This window comes from Xenopus tropicalis, chromosome 6, assembly GCF_000004195.4.
Source record: "Xenopus tropicalis strain Nigerian chromosome 6, UCB_Xtro_10.0, whole genome shotgun sequence".
Classification (NCBI taxonomy): domain Eukaryota; kingdom Metazoa; phylum Chordata; class Amphibia; order Anura; family Pipidae; genus Xenopus; species Xenopus tropicalis.
In genome coordinates, this window is record NC_030682.2 from 6,948,799 (window position 1) to 6,962,025 (window position 13,227).

At 47.5% G+C, this 13,227-nt stretch overlaps 1 protein-coding gene across 2 annotated transcripts in view; it reads left to right on the forward strand.

Moving 5' to 3' along the window:
- The window catches only part of scap (SREBF chaperone), a 42,413-nt gene that overhangs the window by 11,438 nt on the left and 17,748 nt on the right, over positions 1-13,227 (forward strand). For both annotated transcript variants that reach the window (NM_001126690.1, XM_012964289.3), the window contains 5 exon segments: positions 8,974-9,180; positions 11,326-11,449; positions 11,980-12,137; positions 12,224-12,444; positions 12,539-12,644. In NM_001126690.1, the coding sequence (NP_001120162.1) occupies positions 9,059-9,180; positions 11,326-11,449; positions 11,980-12,137; positions 12,224-12,444; positions 12,539-12,644 (731 nt within the window). In that variant the 5' untranslated portion in view covers positions 8,974-9,058.

Consider the following 13,227-nt stretch of genomic DNA (forward strand, 5'->3'; position numbering starts at 1 on the left):
AGAGCTTGCCTACCCTAGCAACCAATATCCTGAGCATTAGTGCTTGCCTACCCTAGCAACCAATATCCTGGGCATTAGAGCTTGCCCACCTTAGCAACCAATATCCTAGGCATTAGAGCTTGCCTACCCTAGCAACCAATATCCTGGTCATTAGAGCTTTTCCTTTCTAGCAGCTCCCTATTTTCTGTGCTACACCCCTCCAAATATTTCTACCCCTGTCACTATGACAGCCAGAAGTCCAGTTGCTGTATCCAGAAATAGGGGGCTGCCTGCCCATAGCCCCCCTGTAGTGCCATAGTGCCTATATGACTCTTGCACACTAGCTGCTTCGTTGCTGCCTATGTAGCCTGTACAGAAAGGTTCCATAAAACTGTCACAGCAGTGTATTATGGGATTTCAGGGGGGGCTGTCACTCTTTACATTGTTAGAATGTAAGCTCTTGTGAGCCCTTCCTGTATTGCTCTGTGTATATCATGTATACTCCCTTTTATTGTACAGCACTTAGGAGTTTGTTGGATCCTTAGTAGATGAGACTGATAAAAGAACCAGTTTAACCCACTGTAGGCTGGTAACACTGGATCTTGCCAGTGATGTCTCCCCTTCTGTCATGTTGTATAAGGCAGCAGGGTGGGCCCCCGTGTCGGCCATGTTGGGGGATAGTGATGTATGAGCTGTACCTATAGGGGCAAGGAATGAGGTTTGTGCCGAGCGAGCAACATAAGAAGGGAGGCCATGGTTACACGTGCGCTTGTGTAATGTTTGGCCTCTGGGTATATGTATTGTGCTTTCTTGGCTGCCATCCAGCTCCGCAACAGAGAGATCTCCCCTGATAGGGTGCAAGCCTTTCTCTGGGCCCCCTGTGTATAAAGGGAAACTATACCCCCAAACAATGTAGGTCTCTATAAAAATATATTGATCATATGTAAACCCTGCTTCATCTAAATAAACCGTTTTCATATAAATATACTTTAGCAGTATGTGCCATTGGGTTATCCTAAATAGGAACTGGCATTTTAAGTACTAAGGGCCGCCCCCTGGGATCATAGGATTCACAGTGCACACAAACAAGCCAAGGCACACATACATGCTAGGCCCCATCAGCCAATGAATGGGCAGAGTTCTACCTTTTGCTCGCACACTACTTCCTGTTACAGTTAGAGCTACATCACTTCCTGTCAGCTGATCTCTGAGGGAGCACACAACCCATCACAAAATGGCAGCTTAAGGGCAAGGATGTAAAAGGGCAATATTTACTGATATATATATTCCAGTTTGGGGAGATTCTTTAATAGGTCACAACATAATATAAACTGTCTGTTGGTTACGTTTTCATTCTGGGGGTGTAGTTCCCCTTTAATATGGCATGTATAGGGAAGGAGCCCATATAGAATCAAGTGTTTGTATACAGGTCATGAAGCCCAGAGATTTCTGCAGTTTATTGCTTCATGTGGGGCCACAGAGACCCTTGGGAGCAGCTCAGTATTTGGATAGAGTCTGAGCCGCGTCTGGGCCCGTTCTGCCCGGGTCTGGCTAACTGAATGGAGTGGTAGCCCATAGAGGGAAGGGGAAGTGCAGGGAAAGGCCAACCTGACCTCACTGTATTCGCTCTAACTGATCCCTGTGGTTTTGTGCTTTGTACTAAAACCAGAACAAGTGGTTTATGGTAAGTGCTTTCTATTTCTCATGCATTGTAACTCCCGCTCACCCTGCTCAACTCCCAGCAGCCTCTCCTGGTCTCCGTCTGGCTGTATATATACGTATCCAGCTAGGGATATCCTGCCCTAACACCAGCCTGTAGCTGCCAGTGGGATTTTGGGAGTTGTGGTTCAACAGCTGCCTATGTCCACTCACACCTGGAACCCTATGTATATTAGGCAAATCAGAAAGTGAGTTTGGGTCATGGGATCCCGAGAATGTTCTTGCAGTGCTGCCTGGAAAGCGCTCTCCTGTTATCCAGGGACTCTCTTATCTGCTGTCACTTCTATATTTGTTCCCTGGCATCAGCTGGGCCCCACGTCTGTCTGCTTCTGGCATTATTGTGCCCGACTGTCTGGCCAAAGATTGCTACCAGCTCCTCTAATCAGAGTGCCACCCACGTTATTCCCACACTCGCAGCTACTGAATGGCTAGCAGGGTATCCCCGGCCCAGGCACACAGCTCTGATTCTGTATACTTTATATACTCATGGGCTGCTCTCTTTCCCAGGGTCAGTTAGGAATCTCTCCCAACCAGTGCTTACCCAGGCACACAGCTCTGATTCTGTATACTTTATATACTCATGGGCTGCTCTCCCAGGGTCATCTCTTCCAACCAGTGCTTACCCAGGTACACAGCTCTGATTCTGTATACTTTATATACTCATGGGCTGCTCTCTTTCCCAGGGTCAGTTAGGAATCTCTCCCAACCAGTGCTTACCTAGGTACAGAGCTCTGATTCTGTACACTTTTTATACTCACGGGCTGCTCTCTTTCCCAGGGTCAGTTAGGAATCTCTCCCAACCAGTGCTTACCCAGGTACAGAGCTCTGATTCTGTATACTTTATATACTCATGGGCTGCTCTCTTTCCCAGGGTCATCTCTTCCAACCAGTGCTTACCCAGGTACACAGCTCTGATTCTGTATACTTTATATACTCATGGGCTGCTCTCTTTCCCAGGGTCATCTCTTCCAACCAGTGCTAACCCAGGTACACAGCTCTGATTCTGTATACTTTATATACTCATGGGCTGCTCTCTTTCCCAGGGTCAGTTAGGAATCTCTCCAAACCAGTGCTTACCCAGGTACAAAGCTCTTATTCTGTATACTTTATATACTCCTGGGCTGCTCTCTTTCCCAGGGTCAGTTAGGAATCTCTTCCAACCAGTGCTTACCCAGGTACAAAGCTCTGATTCTGTATACTTTATATACTCATGGGCTGCTCTCTTTCCCAGGGTCAGTTAGGTATCTCTTCCAACCAGTGCTTACCCAGGTACACACCTCTGATTCTGTATACTTTATATACTCATGGGCTGCTCTCTTTCCCAGGGTCAGTTAGGAATCTCTTCCAACCAGGTACAAGGCTGTGATTCTTTGTGCTTCTGGCTGCTCTCCTTCCCATGGGCAGGCAGGTAGCAAAGTTTGGCTCTGAGAAGGTTTAGAGACATGTACAGTCCTGGTTGTGCAAGCCAACCCAGACCCTCCAGCATTGCCCCACATGGAGTTTTTAAGGAAGCTGACAGGACATCCCCTGCAGATTGAAAGGGACATCACTCCAGGGGGCAGATCTACAGAGAGGGGCCCCTTCCCACTCCCAGACATGGGGACCTAAGTATCCCAGGTATGTCCCTATGTGCCCTTATTATTATACCACTGGTTGCAGGAACTGTTAAGTACGTCTTTGCAGTTGGTCAGTTTTACAAACATACAATTTGGGGCACAACACTGAGAGAGTCTATGTGTGAAGGTGGCTGAGTGCCGTGCACGTGTCACTGGTATGAGCCTGATTACATATTACACACACATTACACAGCTGGGAAAGCCCATGTGCTTGTTCTGGGGACTCGGGATGCCAAAGTCCCTTTATGAGTGTCCCAGGTCCCTGGCACGCCGGGCCCCCACGCTAATCATTTAACCAACACTTCTCCCTATCAGATGGGCCCCGTGCCAGGAGTCCCGCAGCGGCACACACCATAAATCCATTAAGGAATCCGTTCTAGTGCCACTGTGAGAATGATGATCCATCCTGTACCCTGAGTGGCACGCTCGGGGCATGCCGACATCTGATTGGTCCCCAATGAGCCAATTCTGGGTTTCCTGGTGCCCCCGGGATCTGCAGGATCAGAGGTCGAGTTCACCTTTATCTGCTAGTTTGAGGCAGCCAAGGACATGCCAGGGCATGGTGCAACTGACCCTTTCTGTGTGTTTAAAATAATAAAAAAAATAAAACATTTTGTCTTCAGGCACGGCGTATTTATATTTGTGTTTGTCTTAAAGTGATAAACACATATAGGTAAATACACTGTACCCAAAGACAAAAAGGTTTTATTTTGATTATTTTAAAGAAGTAAGGTACTGCCTGCTACACGTAGTAACCCCCTGCCTACTCCCAAAGCAACAGTAAATGGTTAAATATTGGTATTTCAGCTTCCCTATTCATAGCTGCCATGTTCGCTGGGGATACATGGAAAGATCCAGTTGTTTGGGGAGGTCTCCAGCCAATCGGATCTTTGCCCAGTTTGGCCACTCGTGTTGGGCCGGATCAGGCTGATTTGATTGTTTGGCCCACAGGCCATGGATAGAGGCCTACAAAGACCCGGAGAGACAATCATATGTGTATTCAGTATATGCCCAGCAGGCAGATGTAAGGGTCCCTTATAGGGAGGGGCCCAGTCATTAGTTTGCATTGGCCCATGTTTGGCCAGCTTGACACTGGGACCACTGGGCATTGGCTGATTATGGAGCTACGGATTTATCTATATCAGATATACAGGCCCTCCATAATGTTTTGGGACAAGACACATTTTTTTCAATATTGGGTTAATTTGATTGTTTGACCCTAGGCCAAACAATTGAATCAAAATGGCGGGTATATGGGCTATCGGAATGAGCCAATGCAGCCCCCGATCCGACAGGAAAACCAAACCTGCCTGATTGAGAGCTGATCAATTTTAGGTCAGATATTGGTCAGGTAGGCCCATCAGGAGTGCCCATACACAGGCAGATAAGCTGCCGAATCGGTCTGGCCACCTTTAGGATTGCCAAAATCAAGTGTTTGGAATATCCGTAAGAAGAAAGGATACACTGGTGAGCTCTGTAATGGCAAAGGGACTGGTGGGCCAAGGAAGATCTCCTTTTGGTTCAGCATTACTTTCCCTTTATCAGTGAGTGTGTGCTGGCTACTAGGGGTTAGTATCATTGCTTATCTAGGGGGGATTGTATATCTATATCTATATATATATATATATATTTAATATAATATAATATAGGGGTGTACAGAGGAGTCAGGGGCATTGCTGGACAGTATGGGCTGTACTGGAGCTGCTGTTCCTGTGGGCCTTGTGTGTATATTGGCCCTGGGGGAGGCCCGTTACAGTGTTTTCATTCAGACCCGGTTGGGACTGGCCAAGGGCATGGAATGAATTACCTTCTTGCCTGTTGAGGTGACGCAGTCTGTAGTAAGAGCACCATAAATCTCAGGCTGGAAGCAGCTATTTTTGGCACTTGTGCCGGTTTCTCTGTGTTTATGGCTGCGTTGCTATAAAGTGCCTGACATAGCTGCCGTGCCAGCGAGCCCTTGCATGTAGAATCCTCCTGCTTTGGCCTTCCAGCTATGTCCCTGAATGGGTTGATCAGCTTTGTATTTAGGACTAGTTGTCCTTTGTGGAACTGATGCTGAACTTGCCTTATATAAACAACAGCAGGTAGAGAGCTGCACGGGTCTAATTATGATCCCAGCAGCCCATACACTTGAAGATGTGTTTATTGGTTGCCGTTGTACATGGCCACAGTTCCAGGAACTTTTAGGGTGAAGACACACTGAGCTACTTAGTAGCAGCTACTTTTCCATGGCTATTAAACCCCAGAAAATCCCCTGCCATAGACAATACTGAGAATTGCCTCTGCTAAACACACGTAGAGACAGTTATCAGTAAATGATCAGCATTGTCTGTTTTAGTAGCCATAACAAGTAGCTGCTACTAGTAGCTCTGTGTGGCTAAAGGTGGCCTCACACTGGCCACTGGTCATTCTCTGGTGGAGTAGGGCGTGTGTAAGGCTACTGGCCCACGGAGCGAGTTAGTGGCCCTCCATATATCTCTGCTACTGCGGGCGACTAATGCCTTTACACCGGCAACAATAAGAGTTGCCTACACAACGTCTGGGCTTTCTGAAGTTGAATAATGCGAGTATCGTACTTCATCTAAGGCTACTGGCCCATGGAGTGAGTTAGTGGCCCGCCATATATCTCTGCTACTGAGGGCGACTAATGCCTTTACACCGGCAACAATAGGAGAATAAGGCCTTTGCATTGTTTTGGCTGCAGGAGGAAGCTTTGTGCGACTTTGGAAAGCCGAAGCGATGCGTAGGCGACTATTGTTGCCGGTGGAAAGGCATTTCGGAGCGGTTAGTTGCCCACGGCTACTGCAGGCTACTAACTCACTCAATGGGCCATCAGCCTTACATGTAGTGTGAAACTCATAGTAAGCTGCCGATAGGCGCAATCTTATGAACTTGAGTTACTCGGCATTATTGCCATTGCCTTACTTGCCTCTCTCTGTACTATCTGCTCCGTACCATCAGCGGCTGATTGGCCGCCTCCAATCCACTCGCTTTTATTGCTTCACTTTCTATTCAGGTTATCTTCTATACATTGATTTTTCTATCCCGCAGTGTCATTGCCCTATCATAATAAAAGTGATTAGGTTCCGCAGCTCTATACCAATGATACAGGCCTTCGCTTTCCCGCCTTAGGCCTTGGCTCTTCTTTGTCCGGCTTTTGTGTCAGTGGCACCACACATGCTCAGTGAGCTCTGGGCTGCTGTTAAGAAGCAAAGCTTAGGGGCCATCAGAAAACCTGCTAAAAATGAAGTTCATCTATTATAGAAACTAATGCTACAGGGCTCATCAGTTCTAATGCAGAATGCACTGGTTTCTAAGTTGCCATGTAATGTGAATCTGAATTAATTGCTAATAGGTTTGTGTTGTGAATGTGTTATATTGTATTTATACTGTATATTGTGAGTTGGTCCCTAAGCTCAGTATGTGCTGGGAATCAGCAGAGGAGAAGATAGGGGGCTACTGGGGGCATCTTCAGGGGCACAGAGCTTCCCTGCTAAAGGGCTGGGCTGGTACAGAACCCCAAAACCCAATAGGGCTTATTCAACACTAGGCAGATTTGCATGTGTGCAGTAACCCATAGCAACCAACAATGTCATTGGTTGCTATGTGTTAAGGTCCCCGTACACACTAAGATTCGCTCGCTTGGCGAGATCACCAAGTGAGTGGATCTTCACCCGATATCCCCACCTATGGGTGGGCGATATCGGGGAGCGTGTAGGCTAATTCGATCGTTTCGCCCTAGCCTGGGGCAGTCGGTTCGGGGACCACATCAACGAGCCGATACGGTCACCGATCCGAATTTTCTAACCTGGCCAATCGATATCTGGCCAATTTTAGGCCAGATATCGGTCGGGCAGGCCCCTCGTTTCTGCCCCTACACGGGCTGATAAGCTGCCAAATCGGCAGCTACAATTGGCCCGTGTATGGGGACCTTTACTGGCCCAGGGGCAATTTGAGTGTTGATAAATGACCCCCGGTATGTAGTATTTCTCTCTTGCTTGTTTGTTAACCTTTAGTTCTCCTTTAAAGAGTGAAGGCGACAGGGCAGTATTTCAGAAGGATGCAGATAGTTTCTGTATTATACTGCGACCATTTGTCGCCCAGCTCACTGTCAGGCCGGTGCCTCGCAGAATTTACTGGTTTTTCCGATGGTAAAAATAACAGAGACCGGAGGCCGGTACTAGTGACCCTTCTGTGCTTACAGAGCCAGGGAGTAATGTTACATAGCCCTGAACCCTCTGCCCTGCGTCCTTCCATAACAAACCCAGCAGGTTTCCTGTGTGAAATTCCTTACACACCCACGCCGGGGGCTAGCACTCAGAGCCGCTCCAGGTATAATAACTGTGATCCTTACTGAGCACTGGCCGGGGTAAGTGCTTGGGAAATGAGTCAACAGGGGCCGCTCCTCGGCACATTGCTATTATGTTCCATTCCCCCACTGCACAGTTTGCCTTTCTGGTTTTAAAGGGGAAGTTCACCTTTACTTTTAACTTTTAGTATGTTGTGGGAGTTACTTTGGTACGATTGGTGCCTGATGACTATTTCATGTTCAGAACCTCCTCCCATTGGTTATTTTTAGGGCTTTTTCCTACAATTTCAGGCTGAATGTGAGTTTTAAATTGTTGTATTTAAACGTACGACCGATATCCGAAGAAGACTAAAATATGAATGTGTATGGGCGGCTTTAGCAATATTTCAATTGGTCTTTAGGGGGTCAGCGGCAGCCAGAAACCTATTGCTCTGTGAGGCTACAATGTTGTTATTATTATTGTTACTTTCTGTTGCTTATCTTTCTATTTAGACCCTCTCCTATTGATATTTCAGTCTCTCATTCGAACCACTCTCTGGCTGCTAGGGTAATTTGGACCCTAGCAACCAGATACTGGAGAGCTGCTGAAAAAAAGCGAAATAATTCAAAAACCACAAATCATAAAATATGGGGACCAGTAACAGTGTTGGACCTCGCTGTTGTAAGGGGACCATTGTATGGTCAGAGGACAATGATTGGACCATAATATGGGTAGAGACACACCCATCAGGAGAGACTGCATCAAGGGGCTGTTGTAGACCTCACCCAGGGCTTGTCGGGCCCCATACATGGCCCAGTCTAAGCTGCCATCTTGGTTGGTAGGGGCACAGTAAAAGCCTTTTGGGAATATGCTATAGACACAACTACACTGGGGGGTTAGACTGTCATAAGTGCCACTTTCCTAGTGAGTGGCTGGGCTATATATATGTATGAAGCACACCCACAGTTACCCAGTTATCCCACAAATTATGTCACCTGTGGCCCCATGAGGAGAGAGACTCCCTTGGGCACCGTGCCAACATGGCCGCTCTACCTTTGTCCCATTGGCTGCAGTTCCAGCTCAACAGGTCTCACCTGCTTAGTGCCCAAGGCCAGTAACTGCCAATTTGTTTCTCCAGCAGAACGCCACCTCTTGTCTCATTACTAAACCTTATAATAATAATAATAATCATAATAATAATCATAATAATAATTATAATAATTCAGGGTATGGTGGCCCAGCACTGGATTGTAGGGTTCTCTGGGGCATTTGCTGTGACTGATCCGACTCGCTGCCATGTTGGTGGGAGTCACACCACATTGTAACATACGTGTGTTTCTAATGAGCCATACTTTGTGTGTTCCCCGCAGCGCCACTCATGGTCAGTGTGAGCAGAGGGACGGAGTAGCCTCGGGGAGCCATTCCGTGATGGGGCGCAGGTGACAGCAGCTGAGGATGCCCCTGACTGATAAGCTGCGTGAGAGGATATCGCGGGCCTTCTACAGCCATGGGCTGCTCTGTGCCTCCTACCCTATCCCCATCATCATCCTCACTGCCCTCTGCATTCTGGCCTCCTGGTAAGTACCTCCAATCTATATCTCCTGCACCTTTATGTACTTTCCCACTCCTACCGGCCCTCTCAGGGCTTCACTAACTCACCGGGAGCCTCTCCCTGAGAGATCCAATGTCAGTGGCCCCATAGTCTGTATTATTGCCCCACACATTCCTGTGCCAGCCCCTCATGCATCTTATGCTCCTATTTCAGCAAGGAGACTCTCTAGCCACCTCATTTACTTTCTGCTCACGTGCCAGTGTCCGCTCTGCCCAGGAATCTGCCTTTTGGCTGCCCTCTGCCATGCTTTTACATTGGGTGGGATTAGATAAAGCCTCCCTGCTACTTGTACTGGCTGCCCAAGCTCAGAGGTGACCTTTGTGTATGTGTAATGTCTAAATGCTTCTGTGGGGGTCTGGCAGCTTCAGCCTGTGCCGCTCCATTGTTTGAGTACTATGGCGGTGTCTGGGGAGACCCCATTATTTCTAGAAAGTAGGACTGTCCGACCAGTGTGTTTTAGCTGCTGCTTGGGTGGTGGATTTAATCAGCTAAAGAGCTGCAGGTTAGGAAGCTCTAGAGAGTGGTACTGTACCATTATAATCTAATTTTTAGTCACTGGGGTAATATGTTTCTGGCCAAGAGACATGTTCTGCTGTCATTAAATTGTGTCCAGGTAGAAGCTGCCATAATGTCATTTATGTATGACTGTAAAGCAGAGGCTTTGGGTTTAAGCCTTCCCTTGATGGTCCAGCATGGGATCGGCACCGTATAACAGGAATACTGGCCACATGGGGGGCTGTAAATAAGTATAAACTCCCTATGTACCCTACAGCCTAAGCCACACAGTAATGAAACACAAGACCAACCCCTGCAGTGTAGCCTTACACCTGTGAGGTTGTCTGTAGCGTATCCTTATCCATACAGGCAGAAACAATAAAATTCTACCCCTGTCTGACCATTCAGCATTAACCTACAGCGGATGTTTGGTGTCCGATCAAAATTTTCCACCCTAGACGATCAATGAGACAACCGTTATTGTTTGCTGATATCGGCAACACTCCCCAAATATCGTACAAAACCTTTTCCGTATGATAATATCAGTGTGTGTGTGTGTATGTGGGCACCTTTACTCTCACACGTTATATTGGCTTATGTGTTACCTTTTATCTTGATCCCCCCCCCCCCTCGCTCTGTGTAACGCCCCACACCCTAATCATTTGTGCTGCTTCTCTCCCAGGCAGTACTTACAGCTCTTTGTGTAGGAAATGGGATAGCGAGGCTGTCCCTACCCTGTTGTGCAAACGATATAAATATATAGTGTATGACGCACCCATAGGAGTCAGTGCCGGCACCCGTATTGTGTGAGATAAACCCTGCACTATACACTGGGTTTAAGGTGCCCATACACCTTAAGATCTGCTCGCTTGGCGATGTCGCCAAGCGAGCGGATCTTCTCCCGATATCCCCACCTACGGGTGGGTGATATCGGGAGAATCCAGGCTAGTTCAATCCCTGGGGCCAAACGATCGGATTATAATGACGGGTATGGGCAAAATCGGTCCGGGGATCGCATCAATGAGCTGATGCGGTCCCCGATCCGACTAGATTTTCTAACCTGCCCGATCGAGATCTGCCCGATTTCAGGCCATATATGGGTCGGGCAGGTCTGTCGGTAGTCCCCATACACGGGCCGATTAGCTGACCAATATCGGCAGCTAGATTCGGCCCATGTATGGGAAGCTTTACAGTGGCATGTATATTATAGTATATTTATTTTCTCTGTGATAGTTAATGGCCCCCAAGATTGTGAGGTAAAGGGGCAGGTTTGCTTTATGGTAGAACTGCCCCCAGGAAAGGTACATATACCCAATGTTAGCCTGGAAAGGCTCATAGTTCAGCATTTGGTTGCTGCCTTGGGTGTCGGGGATTCCCCTGCTAACTGCAAACATCATGAGTTCTTTCCAGCAGGGACATGTGTGACACCGGAATGTACTATTCCTGCCTGGGAATTATCATGTCTGTTTGGGGAAACGGATTTATTACACGTCTGTTCAGTTTGGGGTGTTTATAAAAATCATAGTTACCCTTTAAATATAATACTAGAGGACACCTTCAGTGTGTACTTTATACTGAGTATTCAAATGCCTAAATGTCTCCTCCTTATTCCCAGTTACCCCCTGCTTAAGCTTCCGCTGCCCGGGACCGGTCCAGTTGAGTACGTCACCCCTGTGAGAGATTATTCACCTCCGCCTTTAGAGCCCAGCCCAGAAGACCACAGCGACCGACCTGATTGGGTAAGCAGCAGAGCATTGTTATTCCCCACATCCCCCTCACAACATGGCTGCTTTCTCCCCAGCTTTATGCTCCGCCTGGAGCTAGCAGGGATTTACATGAACTCCCAACAGTACGTACAGTACAGAAGGAGCGCTTACAGCCTGTTCTGGTAAATCCCAAGGCCAAGTAAACACACATAACCCAATCAGAACTGCACAGCCCTGACCCGGGTTTGTTTGATATAATCTCCTCTGTGTAGATCTGATAAGTGACCTTAGTACCAAGGACTGTCAGAGAGCGGCGTGCCAGAGAGTCTGCTGCTATGGCAGTGTGCAAAGCCAGACACTTTTTTTTTTTCTTTTCTAGGGCCCTGGGGTCATAGGGTTTGTGGCACAACAGTCATTGGTTAAAGGGGAACTGTGCAATCCACAGTACATAAATATTAGTTACTGGGATCATTGGGGGGATTTCACGTACTGAAAATCATGCCACGCTATAATGAATGCTAATCAGAGTGGCATAATATGTTATATTAATCTATTATCTGCAGTACGTCGGGCTGCCCGTGTCCTACATACAGCAGGTCTTGGTTAAAGCTGTCGTATCTCCATGGGACAAGGACTTCCTGGCTGTGGATGTGTTCCGGTCTCCGCTGTCTCGTGTATTTCCATTGGTGGAAGAGATCCGGAACCACGTGCTGAGAGAGAAGTAAGGTTATTTGCACTGCCCCAACTAATCCCCTATAATCCACTATTTTCGGATTCGGCCCTTTACTACATGTCTCTGTCTCGCAGATCCCAGGAGAAGAGTCTAGAAGATGTTTGTCTCCAGGTGACGGACCTGCTGCCCGGCCTGAAGAAGCTCCGTGACAAGCTGCCCGAACATGGCTGCCTCCTGCTTTCTCCCGCCAACTTCTGGCAGAACAGCCAGGAACACTTCAGCGGTGACCCGGACCTGATCAGAACCATCCATCAACATGAGCCCAAGACTTTACAGACCTCCGCTACTCTCAAAGGTAGGTAGTGCAGGTTTCCTAGTGGAAACTAAAGACCCTTCATCCCCCGTTCTTTGTTCACTGTACAAGAAACGATTGCTTTTTTTCCTTGCAGACTTGCTCTTTGGGGTCCCAGGAAAGCAGAGTGGAGTCAGCTTGTACAACCGCAAGAGGATCGTGTCCTACGCCATCACCATTGCCCTTCACAGATACGATGCCACGTAAGAGAAAACAAGTCTTAGATTTTAGTGCAGCCCTTTAATTAGGATAAAATGAGTCCTTATTGTGGCAAATGATTTGCCCTATATTCTTACCAGTGTTCAAATGGGGGTCACTGACCCCGGCAGCCACTGTTCCTGTTAATTCTTACTCCTTATCTTTCTATTCAGTTCCTCTCCTATTCTCATTCCAACCATTGACTGGTTGCTAAGGTAAGCAAAACCATAGCAACCAGATAGCTGCTATAATTCCAGACTGGGGAGCTGCTGAACAAAAAGCTAAATAATTGAAAAACCACAAAAATGAAGACCAATTGCAAGTTGTCTTGGAATAGCGTTGTCTACATTTTATTAAAAGTTTACTTCCCCTTTAATACTGATAAAAGAACAAATTCTGATTAGGTGCTACAATCATTTCCAGTTGTGAGGATGCCCCCATAGTACCCACATTGCCCTTACTCACCTTCAGCTGAACTGAGCGTGTGTGGTGGGATTGTAAGGATGTGATTGGTGCAGCTGGATTTGCGCTGTCCCTGTGTGTTTAGCTATGGCTTCCTCCCTAGTGGTGTGCAGGATCTGCAGTCAC